This window comes from Falco punctatus (assembly GCF_963210335.1).
Source record: "Falco punctatus genome assembly, chromosome: 1".
Lineage (NCBI taxonomy): Eukaryota > Metazoa > Chordata > Aves > Falconiformes > Falconidae > Falco > Falco punctatus.
The window spans coordinates 111,887,997-111,915,893 of record NC_137580.1 but is presented as its reverse complement, the minus strand read 5'-3'; the positions used below and the strand labels follow the sequence as shown (position 1 = coordinate 111,915,893).

Below are 27,897 nucleotides of genomic sequence, written 5' to 3'. Positions count from 1 at the left end.
CGGCGCCGGGCCGTGCGCAGCCGCGGCGCGCGGCCGGGGCGGGGCGGGGCGGGCGGCGCTCTCTCGCGAGAGGGGCGGGGCGGACCGGGCGGGCGGGGCGGGGCGGCGGCGGCCGCTGCATGTCCCGGCCCGGCGGCCCGGCCGGGCTGCACGTGGGCCTGGCGCGGGGGCGGCACCGGCTCCGGGCATCGGCGCGGGGCGAGCGGCGCCCCGCCGGATCACCCGTAAGTACCGGCGGCCGGCTGCCTCCAGGCCCCTAGGGCGGTGGCGGGGCCCGCTGCGTCGGCTGTCAGTCGACCGGCTCCCCTCTGTGCGGCGCCGCCGCTCCCGGCCGGGCGGGGGGCGCGGGCGGCGCTGTCCCGTCTCGTCCCGTCTCCCCCGGGGTGCCGCCCGGCCGTGCCCGCAGCGGGGGCGGGCGCCGTGCCCAAGGTCGGCGCCCGGCCCCGAGGTCACCCCGGTGGGGCAGGGGTGTCTGCGGCGGCGGGCCCGGGGCGCGGGGCGGCGGCGGCCGGTGTCCCGCAGCGCTCTGAGGTCGGCGGCGCCGTCCCGCTGCAGCCGTCCCGGCGGGGCAGGCAGCGGGGCGGCCGCGGACTGGGGGGCGGGTGGCGGCCTCCCCTGCCCTGCGCCCGGCCGCGCCGCGCTGGCTGGTGCTGCGGCCATGGCCAGCAGGTCCGGCCGTTGGCGAGCTGCTCACGTGCTGCCGTGGCCGCGGTGGGCTTGTAAACCAGCGTGGAACGCGGGCAGGAGCAAAGAACTTAAATTATATTGCTGCTGAGGAGGGAATGCTTTCTGGAAAAGTCCATGTTGTTTGACTCTTCTTTTTTTTTTTTTTTTCCTGTTCTTTTCCTTTTTTTTATTTCTTCTTCTTCCCCATCCTTGAAGCCAGTAAGGTCTAAGTTATTCACGTTCCAGAACAGGGCAACTTGATCCATGTCTGCCAAAGTTCTTTATTACAGTCTAGTAAGCTAGACCGTGAAGCATGGAGCGCAGAATGAGTAGACTCTCAGTAAGGGCATCCCCTCTATGGAAGTTACCGGTCATAATAGGTAACAGCAACAAAAGCCGCATTTAACCGCGGTCCATCTGTTACGGAGAAGTGAGGGGCTGCAGAACGGGAGTAATCCTGAATTTCTGTTTTTGCAGGGTTGTGTGCTGCCCGGGCAGGTTGCGGCTGCGCTAGCACCTGCTGAGCGCTATCAGCGCCTCCTGGACTTTGTCTCAGGTGAAAGGAAAGGACTTGTGGCTGGGGCTGCTAGTAGCAGGAGAGGGTAACTTTCCTTTTCTCCTGTTTGCTTTGTGCCTGTGAATGATCCACTGAGTTGTGGCCCAATGTGTGTGCACAGTGTAGCCGAGGAAGGGCACATGGCACACCGGAGTGCAGCACAGCTCACGAGGTGGTATGGCCCTTCCTTGGTAGCACGAAGACTGGGGCTGTTGTTGCCACTGAACTTAGCTTGCGCCTCTGCTGGGGGTCACTGTGCCACCCACTTCGAGTCACTTAACTCCTCGTTCTATAATGAGCTTCCTGTGTAAAAGGTGAAATGTTGTGCAGGCATCTGCTGAGCTGCTGTACCTGTCATCTGGTAACATCAGCGTACCTATGATTCTGTAAAGGGATAGTACAGCTTTCTCTATGTGTATCTGATGGCACAGTTTAGTTCTTGATTAATTGGTTTGCCTGCACATGCTACCTAGAGCACTGGAGGAAATGGCAGGTCTTTAGAAAGTTAAAAGGAGCAAGAAGCCTGTAGAACTTGAGCTGTGCTTGAAGCCTTCCAGAAGCCCACCTTCTTGCATCACTTGCTATCCCAGTACCACTTGCTTGACAGTCTCTCAGCTTTTGTTTCAGTGTTTCATTATTTTGAAGCTTTTGAAGGACTTCCCAAAGCTGTCATGGGACGCCAGTGGTGGGGGATTCTGGCACATAAATCTCGCCAGGGTTGTCATGTTATCTTGTACAACAGGGCTACAGGCTTTTTGCTCTCAGGTATGAAGCAAAAGGTATTGTTAGGTTTGGAGAGACGGTGTGGATGGTGTTGCTGGAACTCACTTGTGTTCTGGTAGCTGCCTTTCTCAGGTGTGCTCTCCTGAGTCACACTGAGTTTAGATACGCATCCTAGGAGCTGAGTTCTTTCTTAAAAATCTCTGAGATGCTTTGAGATACTAATTCTGAAAATCATCAACTGCCTAGAAAGCCTTGGCTTTAACCTAGACCATGATGTCTGAAATTAGACAGCAGGAATTCCCCTCACCACCCAGGGTGATCCACCACAGCATGTAGGTTCCCAGTTCCCACAGATTCTCTTGGGAGTTAATGGTGACAGGATTTTGAGGATTGCAGCCAAAGCTGTTCAGAAACAGAAGTGGTTGATTTGCTATGTTGAGATTTTTGTGTTAGTTTTGAAAACATTGCAGGCTGACTTTGGGGGTGTTTGAGAGCAAGTATACTTTTGCAGTAGTGGTTATCTGAAGAGCATAATGCTTTAAAAGCAACATACCCCGCTTATGTATGATTCTCGTTTTTCATGTGCACTTAACAGATGTGAAAAAACCACTTAAGGTATTTCTAGTGTTCGGGGAGATTGCTCTAACATCAGGGCTGATATATCCCAGGTGACCTTAGCAACATCTAGAAGTAATAAAAACCCATTAATTAAAACATTAATTATGGTTTAATTGTTTAATGTTTCAGATCTAATGACTAGCCTTTTTTAAAATGCTGATTTCTATCTACAGTGCTTCTGTGAAACTCTTAATGCAAATGGCTGGTTAAACTTCATGAAGCGATGATTAACTTCAGGCTGAGATACTTGGAAGGAGCTATTTCATTCAGCAGGTGCTTATTTCCTGGAAATTAAGGCTGTTGAGTTTGCTTCTCCTGGGGATTGCTGAAGGTGATATGTTTGCATGTCACTTATTGCGTTTGCAAATGGTCTGTCTTCAGCTGTTTTACCATGTTTTTTTATTGTCCACTACATGGATTCAGTGTAACTTTGCTGCTCCTGCATTTTGTATCCTGGCTGGAAACTGACTCTGAACTTATGAGCCCTGTACGTTCCTATTAGCAGAGTTGAATACTTCATAAAAGATTGTGTAAAATCATTCTTCAGCAAACAAACCGCTGCTTCTAGACCCGAAGAGGTCCTGATTGCCTTTGACCTCTGCTGCCACCTGGCAAATGAGGATGAGAAACTTGCCATGTGCTGTAACTGATTTTTGACTCCCTGTGTATAAATAGCAGCAGTTCCTGGCAAAAGCTCATTATCTGCATGTGCCTCCTGTATCGAGGGCATTAGCTTTGCATAGGGATAAATCTGTGAATTGGAAACTTGAAATCTCAGGAACAAGGTTTGGGGTGTGTATCCCCAAAAATCTTAGGGCTGTGACCCTGCAGTTCCCCCTTCCTTAAAGAGGAGGAGCCTGTTGTTATGAGCTTGGACTTGTATTCCATTTCTTGTTGAAATGCTGGGTTAGGAAGAATTCTTTTGGTGTTCAGGGGTGCAGGAAAGAAACTTGCACATCCCTTCCCAGAAGTATTTCAAGCTGAATGGAGTACAGTGTCCTCTTTGCTGCCTGGTAAAGAGGATGGACTCCAGTCTCTGGAGTTGGAGTACCGATTTTATATTCCCTGTGTTTCCTTCAACTTGATGTGATGGTAGGAAGGTCGCTTAATCTGTGTCTCTGCTTTGCTTTTTTAAAAAAGGGCAGCCGAAGCTGAGGAAAGGAGGCAGCCTGCAATCTTTGGGGGAAGCCTTTCTGTGTGTGAGAACAGCCCCTGGTGTAACTTGGGCGAGGGCTTGTAGGCACGACTGTAATACGGATCAAAGTGAAGCACGTTCCTCTCTGATTAGGTCTCAAGTATGTTGTGTGGCTTCCTGTAGCAACCTTGTTAATGCACACAAGTTACCTCCCTGCTTGTTCGGTCTAAATGACTAGTGAAACCTTTTGCTGTTCCTTCCCAGTGCAGATGAATACAGGGTGCCTTATTCACAAATGTTTGATGTTCATCCTCTCTGTGTGCTTGTGCAACTTACTCTCTAGCCAAGCCCTGGGCACAAGGCTTCCAGCTGAATGACGTGGTTTTTTGCTTTTCTGTTTCATTCCAGCTCTTGTTTTGAGAAGCTCTTTATCAAGGTCTTGTTGCTGTGCACAGTAAACATTCTATGAGCAGGTCTTGCTGCTGTTCTCCAGGTACCTGTTTGGTCTCGGTGCTGCCTGTGTTCTCATCTCTTACAGCAGTATCAGTGTGTTGTGATGTAAACTTCACCGTTTTGTCCCCTTCAAAATTCATGCTTGTGTTTTGTCTTGTGTACAAAGAATACTGAAAGCCTTTGGTTAGTTTAGTCTCTACTCCTGAGCATTGTGCACGCTGTATAGATGCCAGGCATTTGACTTAACTGGTTGCTTTTAAATTTTTATCTAGAAGCGGCACACACTATACTATGTTGTCCTTAGCAAGGGCTGCATTGGCTTCATTGGTGCAGAAGTAAACACAAAATACCAAGTGTTGATGCCCCCCCGTGCCCGCCCCCCCTCCCCCAAAAAAAAAAAAAAAAAAAAATCTGGAAAATATTTTGGTTTATTCTCCAGCCTGGGTGGAAATGTGGAAAGAATTACAGGTGCTAAAATCTGGATTTGGGGAAAATTTTGGTAATGTGTTGGTAGATTATAAAGATAATAAAAACTGCTTTGCTTGTACCACGGAGGACTGATTTTCTTTAGTCTTCTATGAAAAATGCTTTTACAAGAGTTGAGTCTGGACTGGTACATATGTCAGAGGTAGCTGTTCAGAAAGAATCCCAACAACTGATGTCTTGGCCTCTTGGCTGTAAAAGTGGTATTCGTTCCTCAGTCATGGGGAGGGTTAGTCTGAATCGGAAAGCTTTATCATCCAGCCTGACAGTGCAGAGAATAGAAAGGTCACGTGCCCTCTGGCTTCTCTGCTGAAGTCTTCTGGCTAGCTAGGAGAAGCAGAAACATTTGGTCTGGCTGTTTCTGGAGCAGACTCCGCAACTGGCAAAAAAAAAAAAATTAACTCCACCCAATTTTGAGGAATAGCCAAGCAAGGTAAAGGTGGTATGGGTGAAGGGGTGCAAAAGCAGTTTCTGAAGTTGGCTTCTGTATCTGAGAGACCTTTCTGGCAAAGCGGTGAAAAATTGATCTTGCCTTCCTCTGTAATCGAGGATTCACAGGGAGACGCTAGCTTGGTTGAGTAACCATAAATAATGAAACAATTGGAGCAAGAAAGTAATAAGATATAAATTGGAGTAAGGAGTGTGATAATCTGATAGGGGTAATGTTAATTACATAGTGTAACCTGTGGCTTGTTGCACAGTGGGAGTGATCAGCTCTGCACCTTGCATTACTCTGTTAGGCAGTGCAGGGTGATGAGGGTCGCTGGCGGTTGGTGTTTGCATCTGTGTGAGCTTTTCAGTGGTTTCCAAAACATATGTAAAAAAACTCCACAACCCTATAGTTTGTCTAGGCTGACAGTTTTATTGTAAGTGTCTGCTGTTGGGCATGTAAACAGAAATTGTTCAGGGTCTTGCTTTGAAGTGATGCTGCTGGAGCTGTGCTGGGCTCCTGAGTGGGAGTAAGTACACAGCAGCAGTGACTGTAAGGCGAAATACTAATAAAGCCTGGGCCATCAGTGTAGTGGCTTCAGGTGCAAAGGAGGAGAGTAGCTGTTGTGGGAACATCAGTGAAGCTGATTATGCTGAAACCAGTTTTTATCGTAGAGATAAACAACCCTCTCCAGGCGGGAGGAGCCGGTAGGGGAAGTGCAGCAGCTCCAGAGGCTTTGGACTGGAGACGATTGGTTTGTAAAAGCCAGAACCAGTGTGAAGCGCTGGATGCCCCAGTGCCATTTCCCAGTATGCAGGGCCCCATGCAGTCCCGCACCAAAAATAGTGCGGACCTCACATGCTGTCTGCGCTTGCCCTGCACCAGCAGCCACTTCCACTTCCTTCTGGCATGCCAGGAATCCTGGCTAAATGTCACACCTTGTATCAAGGCACAGCCAGAGAGCTGCAGCTAGGACATGAGGCTTTTCCAGCTTGCTAAAGAATCCCCACAGTAGGTCAGGGTAGGATTAAAACACCAAGGGGAGAGTAGGGGTCAGTCAGCTCTCCAAATCTGTATCCTGGCTTGATTTATGGAAAACTCCTGGTAAAGATAGGGGAGATGAGGACAAGAACGAACGTGCACACTTGCCTACCTTTTTTTTTAAAAAAAAAAAAAAGCCCAGGACAGTCAATGTACTTATTCTACTTGTTTGCATTAGGGTCCCAGAGCAGTTTTAAGCCACCTTGTTTCTGTAGCCAGGACAAACAACCCTGCGGTATACACATCCTTCTAAGGTTAGAAATGTTTGCAGCACAAGGCTTGCAGAGAAGCCAAATAATTCATCCTCAGTATCCGAGAGGAGAGCTCGGCAAGCACTTGCTCCATGTTTTCAGGGCTTTCTACACACAAAAGGTCTGTTCTGAGGCAGGCTGCTTCAAGGCTCTACAAGAAGAGACACAAGGACAAGTCCCAAGTGACTGAGCCCCCAACTCTGCAGGGACATAGCCTGTGGTGCTGCCAGCCCCTGCCTCCTCCGCTTCCCTTCTGCCCCAGCACTTGAGAGATTATGCTTCCAGACTCTGCAAGCTGTGGAAATCAAGGCTGAAATTAAAGGCCATCCTGAAGGATCACAAAGCAAACAAGCAGGCAGCTAAATGGGTAATGTAGCATCGCCAGCAAGGCTAGGGTGCCTCCCCGCAAACCCTATAGCTAGCGATACAGCACTCAGGGAAATAAATACTGTCTGAGTGAAAGAGAATTGGACGAGGCTGGCACAGTTAAAACTAAACCATGTGGGCTCTTAAAATTTTCCATGCTAAAAATAACCAGTAGCCCATGCTCTGCCTTACAGGAGGCATAAGAACAGGAGCTGACAAAAACTTAAGGGACTGGAGACCCTACCCTTAAGATAAATTACAGCCCAGAAACAGACGTGGACATACTTGACCCCACCTTGGCATAAGGCATATTTTGATCTGAAGCAAAACTGGGAAGTGCAATGTCCAAACTGCAGCTTCTTTCTTTGTCATACAAAGATAAAGGAGGCAGATGGCCCGCGATGGAGGGGATGACCTGCCTCCTGCAGGTCCGGCTCTGGAGTGCTGTTCAGAGAGGTGTGCTATCCCCACGGGCTGTGGTGCCGGAATTGCGGAATGGCTTTGTGGTGTCAGAGCAACCTGCAATAACACGGGGCTGCAGCCCCTGGCATTACGCTCCTGGTCGCTGGGGGTGTGGGCCACAAGGCTTTACGGCCTCTCCCACGTTCTCCTTGCAGGCCAGCCTGGTGTCCTGCCATGGAGCATCACCCAGAAGAGACAGCTCAGAAAATAAGCTTGCAAACATTCCAAGACTGGTAGGAGCCAGGCAAGCTAGATTTAAAACTGGATCTTATTTTAAGTAGTAGCAAACAGGTCATTTTCTTATCCGTAAATAATTAATGGGAAGTGTTCTCCAGCAATTCCTGCTTCAAACACCAGTACTGAAAGACAAGAACAGCAAGAGGTGCCCCTTGAGTGAGACCAGCTTTTCACAGCCCGGTTAATGTGGGCTACAGAGCTCAGGAAATGGGCTGCTCTGAGTGAAAGCTGCTAACGGGGACCCTCCACAAGTTTTAACATCTTTACGAACCAGCAGTCCTAGTTGCAGAGGGGTAAACGGACGGATGTAAAAGGCTGAAAAACCTGGCTTGTTGTAGAGCTAAACTAGAGCTCTAGAACAAGAAACGCCAAGGACTGTCGGGCCAGGCTGCCTCCAGTTTGGCAGCGTTTAAGGCCCATGTGATTTGACAAGTTGCCATTTTCTGTTCTGCTGCTGGCAGGAAAATCCCAGGCTTTCTCCTCCTCCTCCCCTGCCATGTGTTTAAGTGATCCCATTACTCCTGCCTTCCTGAACTGGCTATCAAATTGGCAATGGAGAGGGGGTTTTGTCACTCGTAATTGTGTTGGGAAACGGATGTGGGCTTTAGGAGCTCTCCTGTGTAGGAAATTAAAGAGAAGTATGTGCTGCCATCTTACAACAGTTTGGTTGAGCAGGTTAAAAATCAACCATCATCTTAGGCATCGCATAAAAAGTGTTGTGACTAGCCTGTCAGAATCGGGCCACTGAAGTTGTCTTACTGTGTTTGTGTAAGGAGATGTTGGTGTTAGCTGTCCCTTTAGCCAGCCCAGGGCTTTAGGATGTCTGCTGGGTTCTTGTGCAGAGCCACTGCCTTTTTATTACTTTGTAGATGATGGTAGGATGTGGAATTTCCATTTTAACACGATCCCTGATAGTATAATGTGGCTCTTGCTAAAACTAGTCCAGTTGTAAAACTTGAAATTAAATGAGCTTTGCAAGGAGCAGTCAGCTGATCCACCAGTTCCCACTGATGTAAATATCACAGAAGAGTGACGATCTTTATCTTAAGTGATATTAACGTTTAAAAAGGCTTGGAACTCTTTTGTCTGCCAGGCTTTGGGACAGGCCCGTCGTCCCTCGGTGGAGCATCCTGCTGCTGTCTTCCTGCACCGCCTTGCAACTGTGTGGTACTATTGTTTGTGCAGTTGGTGCAACTTAATAGGGAATCGGATAATAATAGGGCTGTCTGTTTAATCAGGAAAGCTTGCTGGGAATGGACTTATGTGAGCTACTTTAGTTTGAGTTTGTGGTGTGCCTGTGAGACAGCTTGTCGGGTGGTTCTGCATTAATTACAGTAACCGAAGCGGACAGCAGATGAGCACTCACAGTGGCTCACAATGTGCCTCTGTGCTGGAGAGCATAAACGTGAACCTTTTGTCTTAGGAATGTACGGGCTTCACCCTTTCAATTTACCAAGTTCCAGAAACCAAACATCCAAATTATTGCATATGTTTGTTGGGTTTTTTGTTTTTTTTTTGTTGAATTCCAAATCTCAGGTTTTGCTGTCAACTGAAGGTTCATCCTCAGCAGTGAGTCCTGCTAGCTGACTGCATAAAGCCAGCTGGAAGTAACTTGGCTTTAGAAGATACCAGCTGTGAATGTCCAGTGAACACAGCCTCAAGTTTCCCGTGTAGAACAACATAAATACTTCATTTGTGATATACTGGACCACTTAAATTATGTCTACAGCTGACCTTTGATTTGGGACTGAGCAAGAAATCTAGTCCCTCTTCTTTGCCGTTCATTTGTTTACTTGCCTCAGTCGTTAGGACTGTGTGGTTAAACAGTACAGAAGCAAGGCTGGCATCCAAGCTAGCTTGGATAAAGTTGTGTTTGCTCCTGTGGGATAGGAGGGTATGGCTGGAGGAGGTGAGAAATGTGGGGTGAATATTAACTTATATGAGGCTTGGATGCTTGCTTTGAGCTTGAGGGAAGCCTGTTTTTGTCCCTTGGCTAGAATGTATTCAGCTTCTCATGACAATCAAGGCCCCAAAGGAAACTTGTATTTGGAAGCTGCAGTCAGAATTAACTTGCTCTGCTGATAAAAGTTGTTTTTTTCCTGGTTGAGATAGACTAAGCATAGTTGACAGAATGACTTGATTATCTTCTCTTGACTAAGAAATACTATGCTTTCTAAAGAGGAACTAGATAATACTCCTTGCAAAGCGCGGTTCCCATTTCTAGGATTTTGTTATCTCTTGACAACAACCTTTATTTTTGTTGCTTATTGGCAAAAGCCTTGAGGCGTGTCAAGAAAAGTCTGTTGTGTGTAAGCATTGTCAGGCACGTGGAGTTCTGCTTTAATTCCTGCTCAATGAAAATTAAACTGGAAGTGCTTTTTAGCAAGGCAAAAGCTGCTTTTGGGCAGGTAACTGTTTGGCTTTGTGTTCCGGCTCTAGACTTCCCTTAAGAAGTAGGAAAGGTGTCAGCCCTGCTTTGTGTAACTCAGGTGAGGCTTGTAAACACCTGAGCAGCATGCCTGGGACGTGAGTCTCAGTGGTGTCCAGGCAGGGAAGGTTTCACACACTTTCTAGGCTAAGAGACAGCTTTTGACTCCAGAAAGTCAGAGGAGTAGCTGATTTAGATGTAGAACACACTTTGAAGCTGGGTTCTTGAGTAGCAGCGTTCTGTCCAGGCTGCTTTTGCTAGACAAATACCTCTACTCTAAGGATGTTACAGCCTATTTCCCATCTTCACTGCTGTGAAATCTTTTAGAGACTTCTGGTTATTGGGGAGCACTTGCTTCATCAGGCTGTGTTTGCTCTTTCAGGAATTCCTATGCTGTGTGTGTGTGAAAGTAAATGTAGTAGCTGCATGTTGCTGTTTAGCTCCCGGTTAACTACAGACTTAGGTGCTGTGCCCACACACCAGCCTCTTGCGGTGCTGGGGGTGAGAGCCTTTGCAGAGCACTTCACCTTCCCAGTTCCGTTCTAGAGACGTGTGTGTTGTCAGCCTGTGCAGCTCTGGGGAAGCACAGGGCTGGGGAGACCTGCAGTGTGTCGAGTCCCGTCTTGGAACGCTGGTGGCACACTGTGTGGTGGCCCAGCCCAGTGCTGCAGAAGCTCGCGGTGCTGGGTGCTGCCCTGCGAAGGCAAGGCAGGAGGAGGAAGTGTCGGCGCAAAGCTGTGGTAAGGTGAAACTGGTGAGTGTAATGGTGAGGAACATCCAGCTCTCCTGAGCGTCCTGTTAAGGGGGAGGTTTTATCCCCCAACCTGTGATGGTCACCTAGTCTCTCAGTGTCCCAGGAAGGGCAGACCCTTGCGCCTGACCAGCCTGTCAGAGCTTGCTACAGACACTTCTGAACAGCACGGTCTCGGAGGGCGATTCGCCTATCCTGCTTGGGGATTCCCGGTGACATAATCAAACCAAGTCTTCAAGTTTCCAGAAACTCGCACAAAACAGATCTCAGCTGAGGATTTTTATTATGCAGATTTGTGGCAGATTAAGGTTTGAGATTGCTGTTGATAATACGCTGACTGCAAGAACAAGTGTGAAATGGTATGCACACAAAATCTAATCACTAACGAAAGCCAGCTGGAGTTCAGTCATTAAGTGTGCGTAGAATACAGTATAGTTTTTCCCCAGTAAGTCTCCCTGTGGGGAAGAAGACAAGCTCAGCCTGTTGACCGATCTCAAGAGTTCGGATGAAGTCTTCCCTAACTTCTGCACTTCCTAACTTAGTTTTGTATTACTCCTTTACTTCTAGGTGGAGCTTGGGTGACTCCAGTTGTACATGCGTTTTGTTCCTGGTAGGTGTAAAAATTCTTTCACTTGACCTTTAAATGCGGAGTCAAATAAAACTATAAAGTACATGCTTAGTGTGAGGGGTGGTCATGCCTTGGAGGGGGGTAGCTTTGAGATGAAGTTGTGCTTTGGTAGTATAATGAGCAAGGTTCATTGAGATATATATATATATATCATCAACTGCAGTTGTTGGCTCGACAGCTGACATCTTCCCTTGTCTTCTGACAGCTACTATGTGGCTTGTCAGTATATGGTACCATCAAGTTCTGCTTCCTGCAGGGAGTGCACCAGGGCCTGGCCACGGTGTCTTCACTCCGCTCCGCCACCCCCGTCCAGTTCCTCTCAGCGTGTGCTAAGGCTGTAGTTTGTGTTGCCTGGGGAAACTACTGGGAGTAGATACTCTGCATACCCACTGCATTTCATCTTGGAAGTAGCAGCTGCAGTTTTACTGAATGTTGAATTTTAAAATTTCTTTCATATTTTAATAGATAGCCACTTTTCCACACCTGGTCTTAGGTAGAGATCTTAGTCTTTGGTCTGCTGGTGGAGCAGAGCTGTGAATTTAAAGAGCTGCTGGAAAAGAAGCCTGTTCGTGCTAGCAGAAATCCCTCAAGGCGTTTATGAAACTTCAGCCTTCCTGTTACCTTGCCTGTAACTATTTTAACGTGGTTTCTGTTTCTCCTTGTAGATACAATTACTGAGACTGCAAAATGGGTTTACGCTTCCACCGTGTCGTCTTGTTTGCCATACCTGGAACACTGGCACTTTTTGGCTGCTGGTGGCTCTATTTCCGTAGAAAAAAGGATGCAAGCTATCACAACAAACAAGTCATAGCCGTTGGAGAAGAGGAACAGGAAGAAGTGCCAGAGAATGATTCCTCATCTGAAACAGCAGCATGTGTTCCTCGAACACTGCTCCTCTCATCAGAAGAGGAATGCCCAGAGAATGACACCTCAGCCTCCATGCTGTCAGCAGCGTTGATGACGCCCTCTCTTCTGTGTCAAATTCATGAGAGGCTAGATCTCTCACAGGACCTTCCAGACCTGTCAGTAACGACAATTCAGCCCAGCACCCTTGAGGACGACAGTGGCAAGCTAGAAACAATAGGATCTCAAGATGAAAGTAGTGTCCCTGCTTGTGTTTCTCTCCCTCTGATCTCAGAGAGCACAGGGTGTCACGGCAGTGCTGTGGTGAGCCTTGTAGAGGATTCGGGCTCTAGCACAAAGCAAGATCAGCAGCTGTCAGCATCAATGACGGTGGCACAAGTGTCTCTGGGAATCACGGAGGAGATCAGAATTGCAGAGCAGACAGGTGATTCTTTGTTTAAGCCCCCGAAGGAAAGCCAGGTGCCAGAAATTGTGCTCTCGGATATTGGCTCTGTGCCAGCCCTTTGCTTAGGGTTGGGAAAGGAAGTCTATACCCCACAAGCCTTTCTCAATGATGAAGTTGTATCAAGTCACAAGGATCCTGCAGTGAGCACGTTACAGGATAGTTTGGAGTCTACCTGTTTGGAGCAGCCCAGGGAAGAAGAGATGTGCAAGTCAATTGCCAGTACTGTACCTGTGTGCCAGGAGGAGAGCACACACCCAAAAGGAGATGCATTGGAAAGAGAGAAGATTAGAGGAGCAAGCCTGGACAAGGAAGAGGTTGAGGAAATTGAGCAAGTAGCAGTACAGATAGTTTTCAAGGTCATTTCGATAGCCACTGAGGAAGTGCTGTCTGGTGCCATGAGTGATGCGCCTGCTCAGATCTGCCAGGTTGCAGCCAGCCAAGTGAAGATGCCACTGGAGACAAGCGTTGTTTCCCCTGGCTGGATGCTTGTGGAGAAAGCTACAGTAGCTGATGAGAACATTGCTGCAAAGTGTGATGCTGCAGTAGTGGCATCCCCTCAGACAGAGCAACAGGATCGGAGTGTGATGGATTCCAGCTGTTCAACACACGGCTGTTTGTCCAGCCCTGTTCAGGGAGACACAAAAGACTGTCAGATGAAGAACTGTGTGTGCGGTGACTCCCAGGGAGCTGATCGGACTTCTTTGGAAAACTGTGGAGGGCCACTGGTAGAGTTGCCTGTTGTGATGGAGGACCCTGGGTACAGCACACACACATCTGAAGGTGGTCAGAGTGCAAAGGACCCGTTGCAGAACGCAATGCTGTCTGTTGCATCAGGCCAGCATTCGGACTCACAGAGCATACCTGCAACCCAAGATAAGTCTGCTGAGCAGAGCTTGGTACCAGCTGACAAACCTGCTACTGAAGACAGCAAAGTGCCACACAGTAATGGGATACTGAAAGAGGATAGTCCAGACTTGCATAATGAGTGTAGCAGTGCACTGGGGGTGGCTCGAGATCACACAGAAGGTAAGAGGCTCGAAAATCCTCCTGCAAAAACATAGCAAACAAGCATTTTATGTGCTGCAACCCTTCTCCTCCAGAACATCTTCAGATAAATCCTCTTCGTGTTTAACTTCCCCAGTGGGTGACTGTTTAGCACTCGTGCCAGTAGGCACTCTGTAGCTGGGCATCGTGCCGGGGGACTGTGGGGAACTTACTATGCACCGGCAAAACCGAGAAGCAAGGGCAGAGAGAGGGGGAGGGTGCCCCAGCCCACCCCAGAGGGGGAAGCATTGAGGCCTGGCTGAGCGGCAGCTCTGGCTCGGTGTGTGCGGAGCAGGAGTGAAGGCAGTTAAACCCAGACACGTACAAACGCAGCCCCAGGGAGCACAGGCGGGCGGCCAGGGCACGGCAGGGTGCGCAGGGCAGGTGCTGTCCCCGTGATGGCTGTGAGATGTGAGCTCCAGCAGCGGCCATTGCTCCCCAGGAGAAGCCCGGCTGTGGCGGGACGAGCCAGTGGCCAGAAGGCACGTGGTGACCCAGATGGAGCTCCCACATAACCACGCAGCTGCCAGGTCACTGCAGGGAGCGCCTGAGCCCATCGCCACTGCCGGAGGGCAGCAGGGTAACACCTGTGTGAGCGCGGCTGGGTGGAGGATCTGCTCAGCCTGGTGGCAGAGCTGGAAGCAGATGTAGGAAGGTGAAGAAGTATCAGGGATTGCGAGAGGAAGATAGGCTGGTGGAGCTGTGCTCTACTGTCGCTGAGGCCAATGCACTGCATGGGCACGTGACAAGAAGTGGAGGCTCCCCTGTCTCCTTTGATCCTTGGAGAAGTAAGGAAGGGGGTCAGCAGAGCTACTGCCTTGGACTTTCAGAGGACCAGCTTTGGGCTGCGTAAGAGCCTGGATGCCAAGAGTCCTGGGGGAGATAGTTCTGAAGGGCCAAGGAGCCCGGGAAGGCTGGATGTCCTTCAAAGAAGGAAGTCTTAATGGTGCAGGAGTAGGTGGTCCCCATGTGCCGAACGGTGAGCCGGAGGGAGACTGGCCTGGCTGAACAGAGCTTTGGCTGGAGCTGGGACCCGGAGGAAAAAGGAGAATTTACTGCTGGTGGAAGAAGGAGCAGGCAGCTCCTGAGGACTATAAGGCTGTTGCAGAGTTATGTGGTGTGGAGGTTAGGCTGGGGGTTAGCCGGTGTGACACCCATCTGCAAGCAGGGCAGGGAGGAGGATGTGGGGAGCTACAGGCCTGTGGGGGTGACCTGGGCGCTGGGGCAGGTTATGGAGCAGGTCCTCAGGAGTGCCATCACGTGGCACGTGCAGGACAGCCAGGGGATCGGGCCCAGCCAGCACGGGTTTGTGAAAGGCAGGTGCTGTGTGACGAGCCTGATGATCTCCTACAAGATGACCTGCCTGGTGGCTGAGGGAGAGGCTGTGGGTGTTGCCTGCCTGGACCCTTGGTGAAGCCTTTGACACCGTGTCCCACAGCTCCTGGAGAAGCTGGCTGCTGCGGCCGGGCCGGGGGTGCCCTGTGCTGGGTGGCAGGCTGGGCGGCTGGGCCCGGAGCGCGGTGGGGCTGGAGTCACGTCCCGCTGGCGGCGGGCACACGGGGGTTCCCTGGGCTCTGTGCTGGGGCCGGCCCTGGGTAATGTCTTTATCAGTGATCTGGGCGAGGGGATCAAGCGCACCCTCAGTAAGGCTGCAGGCAACGCCAGGTTGTGGTGGGAGTGTTGGCCTGCCAGGGGCAGGAGGCTCTGCAGGGGCCCTGGGCAGGCTGGGCCAAGGGGCCAAGGCCAGCTGCATGAGGTTCAACGTGGCTCGGGGCCGGGCCCTGCCCGTGGGGCACACCAGCCCCAGGCAGTGCTGTGGGCTGGGGGCAGAGCGGCTGGGGAGCTGCCCTGCAGGAAAGGACCTGGGGGTGCTGGTCATGGCCAGCTGAACGTGAGCCAACAGAGTGCCCAGGTGGCCAACAGCATCCTGGCTTGTGTGCGAAACAGTATGGCCAGCAGGACCAGGGCAGCGACCGTCCCCCTGTGCTCGCCACTGGTGGAGCCAGACCTGGAACCCTGGGTCAGTTTTGGGCCCCTCACTCCACGAGGGACGTGGAGGGGCTGGTGCGTGTGCCTCAGCACAAAGCTCATGTGCTCGAGCAGCCCAGTGCAACGGGCCCTGCTGGGTGTAGGCCAGGCTGTTGAACACCTTGGGTTTTTGAGACCTGCTAGTTTGTGCTTCAGTTCAGGCAGCCTCTGGGTTCTTAGCAGTGTTTATGGGCTGCTGCTGGAAGGAAGCCGTAAGGCAGGTTTCTGAGGTGCTCCTGGGTGAACCAGGGAAGTGCTCTGATGAACTGTGATAACATCAGTTGGTTGCAGACCAATTACCTTGAAGCCTTTTTGCTTGGAAGAATAGATGCATGCCAAGAAATCCCAACAGGGAGCAATGTTCGTGGAGTTCCCCCATCTGTGCCTGTGTTGCTTTTGCCTTCTAGATCCTGGATGATGTGTGCCTGGCAGAATACAAAACTGTCTGAGTGAATGTTAACCTGTGTGACCTTAGGGATGGATGTTAAAATCCTTTTTAGGACCCTGTGGTGCCAACAGCCCCTAATGACAGGATGTCTTTTGTAATTGCTACAAAGTAGTTGGAATGCTGCTTGTTGCAAGACATGGGGATTGAGTTTGCCAACAATTAAGCATTAAACCTACAAAACATTTTTGCTAGTCAGGGTAACCATAGGAAGAAAATGGTTTTGCCTTGTTGTGAATGCTGGTGTGTGACAAGGGCGTGTTGTGGAGCCTGGTGATGATCAGGGCTGAAAGCGCTGCACTGACACAGCTGAAGGGCAGGGAGAAGGGATATAGTAGGTCAAGCTGATAATGCGGCTATGCTGGGTAAGAGGTCATACAGCTGACCTTCACACCCGGGCTGTGAGACTTCAGTCCTCATCCTTGTTTAGGAAGGCTTTGGCAAGCTGCTGCACTGTTTGCTTTTGACTTTCTAGGCATCTGTGCTGTGCTGTGTTAAGATGCGGCAAATGTGAAACAGCTGTTGAGTGTATTTTTCTCTTTGGTCTTGCACGGGATGGTCTGAATACTTGCAAGCAAGTGAGTATCTTCATGCTCCTGCTTGTTAATCTGGAGGAAGGATCAATCTTGTGTTACATGGGCTGTATCTGGCATCTGAGCATGAGGAAGCTGTTTGAGTTTGTCCCCTTCCCAAGCAGAAATGTTCCTGATATCGTCTGATAGTTTGGGAAGAAAACATAGCTCAGCTGTGCCACCTTGCTTCTTCAAGCATATGACAAATTTGGGCAAGAGGCAATCCCCTACCACAGCTAGCAGTGGGCACATCTGGCACCTGTGTCACTGTTCAGCCCCTCTTGGGGCAGGAATGTAATGTTAGTGCAAAGAGCAGATGAACAGGTTGCACGTCCCTCCCTGCGTTCTGAGATCCCTGCAAAGAGCCCTGTATAAGCCGTGGGGAAAAGGCAACGTACCTTGCTGCAGCAGCTCAGTGTTGAAGTTACCATAGCTCTCATTCAGCTGGTAACTTTGACGTACGGTGTCTTGTCTGTGCTGCTGTGTGAGGTGTCACCATGTTTGAAGGACTCTGCTGAACTCGAGCCTCCTTCTGTTGCATTCCCAGAGGCGTGTGGGTTTTTCTCCAAGAATAAAAGGAAACTTTCAGCAGGGTGCGTGTGATGGGACTTTACCCTTTCTGAAATACTGGAGAACCTGATAGGAACATCCCAACTGTGAATGCATGGGAAGATCTCAGTGCAGCCTCTCTGTGAAATGATGTATTTTCACAGCCTTGTGTCTGGTAGCTGGGTTGTGTGGGTTGTCTGAATGCTGACACATGCACATGTCTTGCAGGTTCGAATGTAGATTACATGGATTTTGTGGACGGTGGCTGTGCCGTGAGGAAGACGGTGGCTCATCAGAACTCTAAGCTGGGAAGAGAGTCCAGCAAGTCCGACTTCGTTGTCTGGGAAATAGAGGTCCCAAAGGTAACCAGCTGCTGGCCTGCTCGCGCATCCTGCCCTGCCCTACAGAGCTGTCTTTTGGTTCTTCCAGTCTGGTCCTGGCCCAGTGCCATCCCGCAGAGATCAGCAACAAATCAACAAGGATTTAAGCATTTAGCTCCTATTAGGACTCCCCAGGAGCAAAGAGCTAGTACACAACTGTAAATACAAGGCATGTGAGGGCTATGCCCAGGGGAGCATTGGTTGTTTGGACTCATTATTCCCCATTATCTTCCACCCCAATCTGTTAGTCTGGTGCTTTGTGTACCCTCAAAGCCTTCTCAATGCTTTCAGTTGTTAAGAGCAGGTGGTGGATTTTTTTTTCTTGCCACTCTGTAGGCAGGTTACAAACCCTTCCTCACAAGCTGAATGTTCGTCTGAGCTATTCTGTGGAGCTGCTGTGTCTCTGTCTTTATAGTGAGCTTTCTTTTGGCTTTGGAGAAAGATTGTGTTTATTAGGACTACGTTCATACCTTCTTCCCTGCTTTGTCTGTGCACAGTAAGCTGTGGCTGTCCTACACAGCAGTGCTGTTGCGGTGTTGCCTCTCAGCAGAGGTGAATGCTGACAGCCAGTAACGTGAGACAGCAGCTCCCAGCAGGGCAGGTATGCTGCCTTGGGTGCTGTGAGCGCGGTGGAGACGCGTACAAAGGCTAAGGAAGCAGTTCTACAGCAGAAAATGTGTTTCAGTGGTTAGTGGAGACAGGCTGTGACTCAGGCCCCACGCTTCTGCTGTGGCATCTGCCTCTGGCAGTAAGTGGTGGTAGGCGCCAGTGGAAGAGTAGAAGTGACGGGGCTTGCACAGACACCTCTGCATCACCCTGCACAGCTGTCCAGGGACACTGTAGTGTAATGGGCGTGATAGCCTGGTTTACTGTCTGGTGAATTTGTCTATTCTCTTTCAAATTTAATTAGCTTGTTTGAAAAGTGCTAAAACATAGTATTTCATATTTCAATGAAAAATGCATGTAGCATGTTTGGTTTTGGTTTGGTTGGTTGGTTTGTTTTTTTTTTTTAAATAAAGTGGTGGGAGATTGAGAGAGGATGTGGCTTGACCGTGGGAAGGTGGTAGCCTTTACCAGGCTTGGGTTTGTCCCATTGTGTCTTTATGGTGTTCTAGAAGACATGAAGATGGAGCTGTCCAAATGAGCTGTGCTTCCTGATCTGTATCTACTGTGACTTATCACAGACCAGCTGAACGCTGCACCGGTCCAGCATTGCCTTATATTTATCCTGGCTCTATGCTACAGGAACTGGGAATGTGGGTGAAATAAGCCACAAAAACCAGTATTTGATTTACGTTTCCCTTCCTGACTGTTTCTTTCTTGTCCCCTTTAACAAAGGAATTAGTTGGCCGCTTGATTGGCAAACAAGGAAGATTTATGAACTACTTGAGGCAATCATCTGGTGCCAAAATCTATGTCTCAACACTACCTTATTTCCATGACTCCCAAGTCTGCCACATCGAAGGTAAGTGGAATGTCTGTTCACGGCCTAGTATGTAGTTTGAAGGCCTTAATGAGATGGGTAAACAAATGTAGCAGCTTTGCGAGTCCAACGCTTTACAAAATCTTTCTGCTCAGTGCTGTTACAGTAGAGGTATATGCCAAGTCGCCTGCACCTTGGCACGTGAAAGCTCTTTTCTGCTGTAGGTGAGAATGCATTTGAACATCTCCAGCTGCTGTGGCTTAACCAGCACCTTCTGCAGGATCCCTTCAGGCCTGAGGGAGCTGCTATGGGATGTGCATCATGAGATGCACTCTTGACTGTGAGGGGTGTTAGATTAGTTGTGGCTGAAAAACATCTGCCAGTGAATTGAGTTCATACTGGAGGCCAAAGCTGTTGAAACTAAGGCCTGGCAGGCAGAGTTCCTCGTGTTGGTCTGATACCAGGTTACACAGTCAATCTATTAAAACTGAAGTTGTTGGTGTAGTGCTTTTGTAGAAGAAGCTACAGTCTTCTAGTAGCTATATTGCTTCACGGGGTGGGGGTGTCCTCAGCATATCCGTGCTGCAGGCTTTCTGTGGGATTTTTGTGTTCCAGGCTCCTGGCCTCAAGTAGACAAAGTCCTGAGCCTGATTGGCAAGAAGTTCAAGGACCTGTGTCTCACCAACGTCTACGGTCTGTCTCCACCAACACCACTGACACTTCATTCCCTCCTTCTGACTGCCTGGGTAAGTCCCAGCTTGCTGGCTGGACTGATGTCATGTGGAAGGCTGTTGTCAGTCGCTGCCGTTGTAGTATGTGATACCCGTGTGGCTGGTGCACAGATGTCCACAAAAACAGTTTGATTTCTTGTGGCACTCTGTTGTCCTGCTTGTGTAACTACTACAGATCAGATTTATCTACCTATTCTTCCACTGCTGTTTCCATTGTGCCTGAGCTGGGAAATGTACAATCATTTAGGTTGGCAAAGACCTTTCAGATCACTGAGTCCAATCGTTAACCCAGGACTGCCGTGTCCCTAAGCACCATGTCTACGTGTCTTTTTAAACCCTCCTGGGATGGTGACTGCACCACATGCCTGGGCAGCCTATTCCAGTGATTGCCCAGCCTTTCAGCAACAAAATTTTTCTGGGCATCTAGATATAAAGTTATTGTGCACATGACTGTCTCCATGGATGTGAAGACAGGCTTTGTTCTGGAGAAGTGAATTTATGCTGGGGAATTCAAAGCATTTGAGATGTATTCTGGGCACAGTAGTGCTCGGAAGGTGCCCAGCACTATGGCCCTCTAGCAGCCAGGGCAAATGACTTTGAAAATGGGGCCTTCGTGACAAATATTGGACAGCCCTTGCAAAGATCACCTTGGTACTTCAAACCCCTGTGGGCAGGGAATCCTTGTGAGTTGCACTGTGGTGATAGTGCAGCACGGCTTGATGTGCATCACCTCTGACTAACCACTGATCTCTTGGGTAAAGAAGTCTTACAGCTGCCTGTGCCGACAGCCGCCTTGTGTGCAGGATGGGCCCCACCCCAAGCCTGATTTCCTTTAGAACAGCATGGACTAACAGCAAGTAGCTTTCTGCTCCTGATCCAAAGCGACCTTTGGAAGTGAAATACGAGAGTGCCAGGGCTTTTCCACCTGTGGCTGTAAGCCTCAGGAGTCGCTGGTGGGACATGGAGTCGCTGTGAGTGAAGCTTGTGTTGCAATGAACACTAACAAGAATTTCTTTCCTCCCCCTGGCAGCTGTTCCTCCCGGATGGAGTCACTGTAGAGGTGGTTGTGGCGAACCAAGTCAATGCAGGGCACATGTTTCTCCAGCAGCACACACACCCTACTTTCCATGTCCTGCGTAGCCTTGACCAGCAGATGTGTGCCTGCTATTCTCAACCTGAAATTCCAACCCTGCCAACTCCAGTGGAAGGCAAGTAACGTGGTTGCTCCCAAACTGTTCAGTGGAGTGTAGTGGGTTTGCACAGCAAAGTTTCGGTAGTGGTGATATCCACCTGCAGCCCGTGGAGGACCCCACACCAGAGCAGGTGGATGCCTGAAGGAGGCTGTGACCCGTGGGAAGCCTGTGCTGAAGCGGATTTGCTGGCAGAACTTGTGACCCCGTGGGGCACCTGCTCTGGAGCAGCCTGTTCCTGAAGGACTGTGCCCTGTGGGAGGGACCCACACTGGAGCAGTTCATGAAGAGCTGCAGCCTGTGGGCAGGAGTCAGGTCGCAGAAGTTCATGGAGATCTGTCTCCCGTGGGAGGGACCCCATGTTGGAGCAGGGAAAGAGTGTGAGGAGGAAGGAGCAGCGGAATGGTGCGACGAACTGTCTGTAAGCCCCATTCCCCATCCTGTGCTGCTCTGAGGGAGGAAGTAGAGAAATTGGGAGTGAAGTTGAGGCTGGGAAGAAGGGAAGGCTGGGCAGTGTGTGATAGTTCACTTCTCATTTCATCTGTTTTTTGAGCTGCTGCCAGAGTACAGATGTTGCTCTACTCTTCCTTACCCTACTCATCCCTGGAGTACCTCTCCGGCCGCTCAGGTGATGTGCAGAATGAGAGCAAGCCTGTCTCAGGTTATTCCTAGTCAGCTTGGTATTTGGCGTGTTTTTGCTGCCAAAAGTGTGGAACTGCTCCCAAATCTTCATAGTGTCGCTGCCTGCACGTGGCGTAAAGTGGAGGGTGCATCACATGGAAAGGGAGTTTTGATCTTACTTTCCTTTCTGGGGACAGACCTCACTGTTAGTGACCAGAGGCTGGAAGGGAATGGGATACCGGCATGGAACAGTGTGGTAGGAGCAGTAGGCTTGAGAGTAACACCCACCTCTCCTGTGTCCCAGCTGCAGGCCTTGTCTGATGGGGGGGTGGGGAGTGGTGAAAGGGGATGGAACAGATCTCAGTAGACACCTGTGCAGTGCTACTAATGCCTGAAGTGCCGGCTTCTGGAAATCCGCTTACCCTGAGCCTTTCTTCTCTGTACTCTTGTGTTTTGCAGTTGGTATTATCTGTGCAGCGCCAGGCCTGAACGGGGCATGGTTACGGGCTCAAGTTATTAGCTACTTCGAAGAGACTAGTGAAGTGGAGCTCAGATATGTGGACTACGGAGGATATGACAAAGTGAAGGTCGATACACTCAGGCAAATCAGGTCTGTGGCTCGTCTTCACAGCCTGAGGCTATACCTGGCATACCTGGCTTGAATCTTCATCAGAGGCATCTGTATTGTTTGAATTGCTTCTAGGTTTTACCACAGCTGAAGTGGGAAATAGTAGAAAGGCTCGTCTCAGCAGCAGATGTGGGTCCCTTGGGAGTACAGCAAACCCTTGCAAGGCTTTTTGAAGGGGAGGGGAGAGGAAATGGCAACTTCTGGCACTTCAGTGTGGAAGTTGAGCAAAAGGATGCCTTCAGGAAGCCCCAAAGTGTGGTTAATTGATGAGCTAGGAAGAAGACTCAAATTCTCTCTGCCCCAGCCCTAAGGCCTGGGAGAGCTGTGTTGGATGAGGGTTTTCATACACAAGCCCATGAATTACTTGATTGTGCCCCAGAGGTGGGAGAAAAGCAGTACAGCCTCTATTATGAAGGTAGTTTTTGCTTGGAGCCCAGTCCAACTTGGCATGTTAATCGGACAATTTATTGTTGCTACTTAGATTGCTGGGAGAAGAGTCTGATCTCTTTTTCTGTCATCAATTTTAAATGGAATTCCTGTTTGAGCAATTGATTAATCAATGTCACCTTAAAGAACACAGGAGTAACTTAAAGCCATGTTCTTATTCTGATTGACTCCCTTTTCTTTAAGGTCTGACTTCTTATCACTACCTTTCCAAGGAGCAGAAGTTTTACTAGACAACGTGGTGCCACTTCCAGGTAATGGTGCTCTCTAGATGTAGCGCTGGCACTCCTGCAGGTTTAAATGAATGCCAACTGTGTACGAGCAACAATTCTGTCTAAACTGCTCCCTCCTATTTCAAGTGCAGTCTTTGATGTGACTAGAGCAAGGACTGGAAAAATTGTATTTTATTCTTCTAAGTGCACTAGCATGTCATAACCTGTCCAGGGGAAAGATGATAAATGTCCAGGTGTTCCCTACATGGAGGAGAGGATGAATTGCTCTTCCAGACAGCAAGTTGGCAGGACTGGCAGGGTATAGGTGAAGTAGCTCTAACTGTTCTGCCTTCTGTCATAGAATAGCTCTAAATGCAAACTTAGTTTTTAGTCTGTGAGACAAATACCTGATGCTTTCCTACTAAAATGACTGATGTGTATAGTTCCGTACAGGTTTAAAGTACTACCCTCCAAGCACTGGAATAATGTCAGTCACTACCTAGAAATGTTTTTTTCTGTTTTGCCTTTTTTTTTTTTTCCCACCCCCCCCTGCTTTTCTTTTCTAACAGTGTTAGCGATGCATGCTGTATCATGCCTTCTGGGCATGGAAGGGGTGGCCGTAGGAGCTAGGGCTCAGGCCAGGCTTCAGCACTGGGGTCAGTGGCTGGCAGGACTCCAGGAGGCACAGGCTCTGCCAGGACTGTTGATGGATGGCAAGGTTTAAGCTGCTTCTGGCAGAAGTCAGTGTTTTTTGTGTTTCCTGAGGTCATCGACCTCCTTCAGGATTTGGGGGCTTGTAAGGAGCTCACTTGCTGCCTGGAGATGGTCTCAGGGTGAGGAGTACAAAAGAGAAACTATTTTGCAGCAATTTAGTAGGAAATAAGCAACTTTCCTCCAAAATGAATGTGTCTCTGCTTATGTCTGGTCTAGAGTGCAGACTGAGTGTTGCCTGGGACACAAAGGTTTCCGCTGCATTGCAGCTGTGGAGTTAGCAACAGTACCTACGCAAGCAGTGCCGGCTGAGGGGTTTGAGCTGCCAGTGCTCGCCGAGTGTGCTTTTGGCACCGTTCAGGTGTCAGCCAGCCTGTGGTACAAATGCTCCCGAGTTCCCGTTCAGAGTATTGCACTCTGTGCAGGGTCAGTAAAGTCCTGAGGCCCCTGAGCTCTAGTTTATTAAGGATCAAAGTACTAAGGGCAGCTCAAAGGTACTGCAGAAGTATCTTTTCTTCTTTAAAGCCCCCTAATTCATCAGCCACTTCTGTTCACATTTACTTAGCTAGTGGCTTTAGAAAGCGCTTCATCCTTTCCCTTCAGCAGCACAGCAGGCACGGTACTTGTGTGATCTGCAGCTTAACAGACCGGTCTCAGCAAATGCCTATAGCGGCAGCAGGTGAGGGTTCTCTGGTCTGACTTACGTAGGAGGTCGGACAAGATTAGCCTAGTAGTCCCTGCTGGCCTTTACAGCCTGTGAATGTCTCATTTGTTTTCTCCTGTTGTTTCCTGTTTTCCAAAGACGAGGACCACTTCTCATCCGAAGCTGACGCCACTGTCAGTGAGATGACCAGAGGTGCAGTCCTAGTGGCACAGGTACGCGAGAGCTGTCTGGAAAAGTCTTGTTGCTGGTGTGACTGCTGCTGTTCTCTCTGCCCCCTAGCACGCTGCGTGTGTGAAATAAAGAACAAAGCCAGAGCCTGTAAGCCTGGCCGCTGGGCAAGGTTCTCGCTGAGAAATCTTGGTGCTGAGCGTTTTGTTGAGTAGCAACAGCGCAGCTGCGGTGGGGTCAGTGTTCCCCCTCGCCACTGACGCGGGCAGGAAGGGTGGGCACCTGTGAGGGGGTTCCCAGAGCACAACGTGGCCTGTTGTCCAGCGGATCAAGTATCCACCTGGGTCCGTGCTGCTTTGCCGGTCTCAGCTGTCTGTGCGACGCTGACGTCGGGATGTGGCTGCTGGCTGGCCGGAGGGAGCAGCGAGGCTCCTGGCAGTGTCCCAGAGGCTTCCGCCTGCAGAGCCTGATCCCCGTGAAGAGGCGTGTACTTCTTCTGCAGTGCTTCCAACGGTGGCTGTAGCTATCATGGGAGTTAATCGGGATGAGTGGGAAGCTGATAGTGTTTGTGACGCTCGATCTTACAGCTCCCTTGGGTTTAATGCAGTGTTCAAATGCATCGCAAACTCCTAGCAAGTACATGAATTTGGGTGACGAGAGCAAACTTGTCAGCAGGGTGCCTCAGCCGCCTGGTGGCTGAGCCACATTTCCTCCGGCCTACACACCAGCTGAAGTATTGAGTATCTGATATGTGCTGAACGATGCTAGCCTTGCAGCCTCCATGGCTCAGACCACAACTGCTGCACACTCATTTATTTTGTTTTCTGTGTTTCCAGGTCACAAATTACGACAGTGCCACCGGTCTGCCACTGATACAGCTGTGGAACTTGATGGGAGATGAGGTGTGTGCGTTGACATACCTTTTTTTCCAACACTGTTAGTTTTATGATTATGCAGAGTTTTTATTGTTGATTAGGGACTTGCTGATGTTTCTTGCAAGTGGTTTGTTCACTTTTCTACTTTTTCCTCCACCTCCCTTTAGGTGGTGTCAGTGAACAGAACTCTGGTGGAGAGAGGATTTGCTCAGTGGATTGACTACTAGCAGTGTCCTAGATGCCTCAGCAGCCCTCTGCAGAAAAAAACAAAGAAGACACCTTATTTTGAAATGTTACAATTTGGTTTGGCAAATTCTTATAAGAAGACTTCTTTACACCTAAATACCCAGTTTTATGGTCCATTGATACTAATTTTGCTCAACTTTTACCATTTCACTAGAAACACATACCTCATGTTGGTGAAAGGTGGGGTGTTAAAAGCCATAATGACAGATACTGTAGCTTTAAAGCAAAAAATCCTCCCTGTCTGCTACTCAAAGTTGAATGGAAGAAAACTTAAAACCCAGGGGCTTGCTTGAAGCTAACAAATGCCCCTGAAACATTAACTGTTGTTGTATTTTTGTTCAAGATGTGTAATACACCATGAACTTAGTATCTGCTTTTCCTAGAAGTTACATCGGTTGTCCTTTTTTAACAGGCTCTGCCTATGAAATTCATGAATGTTATTAAGGAATTTAATGTTCAGTTATGGATTTTTCTATATTGTGCCACTAACCTGCACAAATAACATTCATCTTGTGTCTTCTGTATGCCAGGAGGTAGATGAATTGCATTTGTTGCACTTAATGTGGCACGTGTCTCACTGCAGTCGTGGTTTTTAGGCTTGATATGCTTAAGGAAGAAAGCTTCTCTGTGCAGGTGCTTGAAGTGCAGGATATGTTACCACTACAATTTTTGTTCTGAAATGTCATGTATTTAAAGAAAAGAACCGATTGCCAAGCCCAATTGTAGTTTATATTTTTCTAGCCTTGCAAGTCTGTAAATATATATAAAAAAATTGTAATATTTTGTACAAGAAAAACACTGGAAACAAAGGGAACTTTACAGAATCTTTTTCACACCAAAATGTGCTATGTAGGTAGAACTGGTTTGGAGTGCATTAGGGTAGCCGACATTTGGAGCAACTAAATGTTGGGAGTGTTTCAGCTCTGCTGTATACAGGATTAGTATTTCCTAGATTGCTGTCTGGTTTGAACTGTGATCGCTGCATTCTTTGCTATGTTGCTGTACAGATCTGTTTTTAAAAAAAAAAGTAACAACTTAGCATTAATATTGCAGTGCTGTTCTCTCAGATTTTTTTGATCCTTTTTAGATTTCTCTTACATATTTAAAAAGTTGCTCAAGTAATTTAAGCAGGCTTAATACTCTTGAACAGATGCCCTCTAATGTATATAATTTTAGATATGTATTGAACTGGGATTTATTGCTGGCAGGGAAGATAGTTGTCAGGAAAATGTTGATGTAGTCAGTCCTGAGAAGTTTTTTCACATGGATTCAAGGATGTCCTTACATCCTATGAGCTAACATGTCAGTGCATCAAATGTTTGGACAGCTGCCTACAGAATCTTTTGGTCCAATCCCTTCTAATACGGTATGGTTATATCCTTCTTTTTTTTTTCCCAGTTCTTTCCTATTTGGCACTTACAATTTATTGTTCATGTTTGCAGTAACATCCAATGAAAACTAAATTTGGTAACTCATTTAAATCTATAAAACATATATATCCTCTTGGAATGTTTCTTTCCATTTAAATTAAAGCTAAAATTTTAAGCCGTAATCAACTGTGATGACTAAGAGCCTTCATTTCCTGAACACTTGTGATACTGGGTTGGGAAGGGAGCTCAGCGGCATAAGCAGGTAAGATAAGATCATGATGGCATTTCAACAGATACAGAAAGGTCAAGCTCCAAATCTCCTGTGGTTCCTTTTAGTTCTAGCTGGAAACCAGGGTAATTTTTATGATGAATTAGTTGTTAGAAAGCCTTAGTCCGAGCACTGGTACTCAAGGCTGTTGAAACTGTTCTATAGTTGTGGAATTAATTTGCTCTGGACTCAGGGACATCCCTTTTGTCACCCTTGTGTGTTGAAAAGTGAAACTTGCAAGTCTATTCTGTTGTGCAGGCTGTAAAATCCCCTCTGTGAAATGCTGACAGGTTTCTTGTTTGAGCTGAGCAGCGCAAGGATGTGAACTGGTGTCCCAGTGAACTGTTTGTTCTTACCCTGGTATTGGAGCACCTCACAACTGGGAGTATTCCTGCAGCAGGATTTATTCACACACTCTGCATGGAGAAGCAGCGAAGGCATGGACTGGACTGAGTGCGCATGGGCTGCACAGAGCAGGGTGTTAAGCTCGGGGTGCTGCCTATGTCATCTGTGAGTCACGCATGTGTGCAGTCGTTCAGTGTCCCCGATACTGGCCTTCCTCGTCTCAAGGGTTAAAGCCAATCCATTGGGTTCGTTGCAGAATATACACATGACCCGTGATGCTCTGGACTACATCTCAGTGCTGCTTAAGCAAGTGATGGGTAAAGGATGAACCCGGGGTTTCTGAGGGAAGGTTAGTGGGGTTGGAAGCTAGCAAAGTAGTTTGACAACATCTGTTCTTGCTTCTCACCCCTGGCAGAGGGTTTCCCTTGGCAGGGTTTCTCAGTCTT

The 27,897-nt window shown here is 48.9% G+C and overlaps 1 protein-coding gene across 3 annotated transcripts; it reads left to right on the top strand.

Moving 5' to 3' along the window:
* The first annotated feature begins 93 nt into the window (after positions 1-93).
* On the top strand, positions 94-27,020 carry AKAP1 (A-kinase anchoring protein 1). Of its 3 annotated transcripts, XM_080374196.1 has the most exons (13): positions 104-224; positions 1,144-1,268; positions 11,168-11,210; positions 11,894-13,563; positions 17,404-17,537; positions 18,894-19,020; positions 19,594-19,724; positions 20,740-20,917; positions 21,980-22,130; positions 22,779-22,846; positions 24,318-24,391; positions 25,184-25,249; positions 25,390-27,020. In XM_080374196.1, the coding sequence occupies exons 4-13, from the start codon at positions 11,916-11,918 to the stop codon at positions 25,447-25,449; spliced, it is 2,637 nt and encodes an 878-aa protein (XP_080230322.1). In that variant the 5' UTR covers positions 104-224; positions 1,144-1,268; positions 11,168-11,210; positions 11,894-11,915; the 3' UTR covers positions 25,450-27,020. The 3 variants fall into 3 exon arrangements, with proteins under 3 accessions (XP_080230321.1, XP_080230323.1, XP_080230322.1); XM_080374195.1 differs by lacking the exon at positions 1,144-1,268 and having other exon boundaries at positions 94-224; XM_080374197.1 differs by lacking the exons at positions 1,144-1,268; positions 11,168-11,210 and having other exon boundaries at positions 103-224.
* The last annotated feature ends 877 nt before the right edge of the window (positions 27,021-27,897 follow it).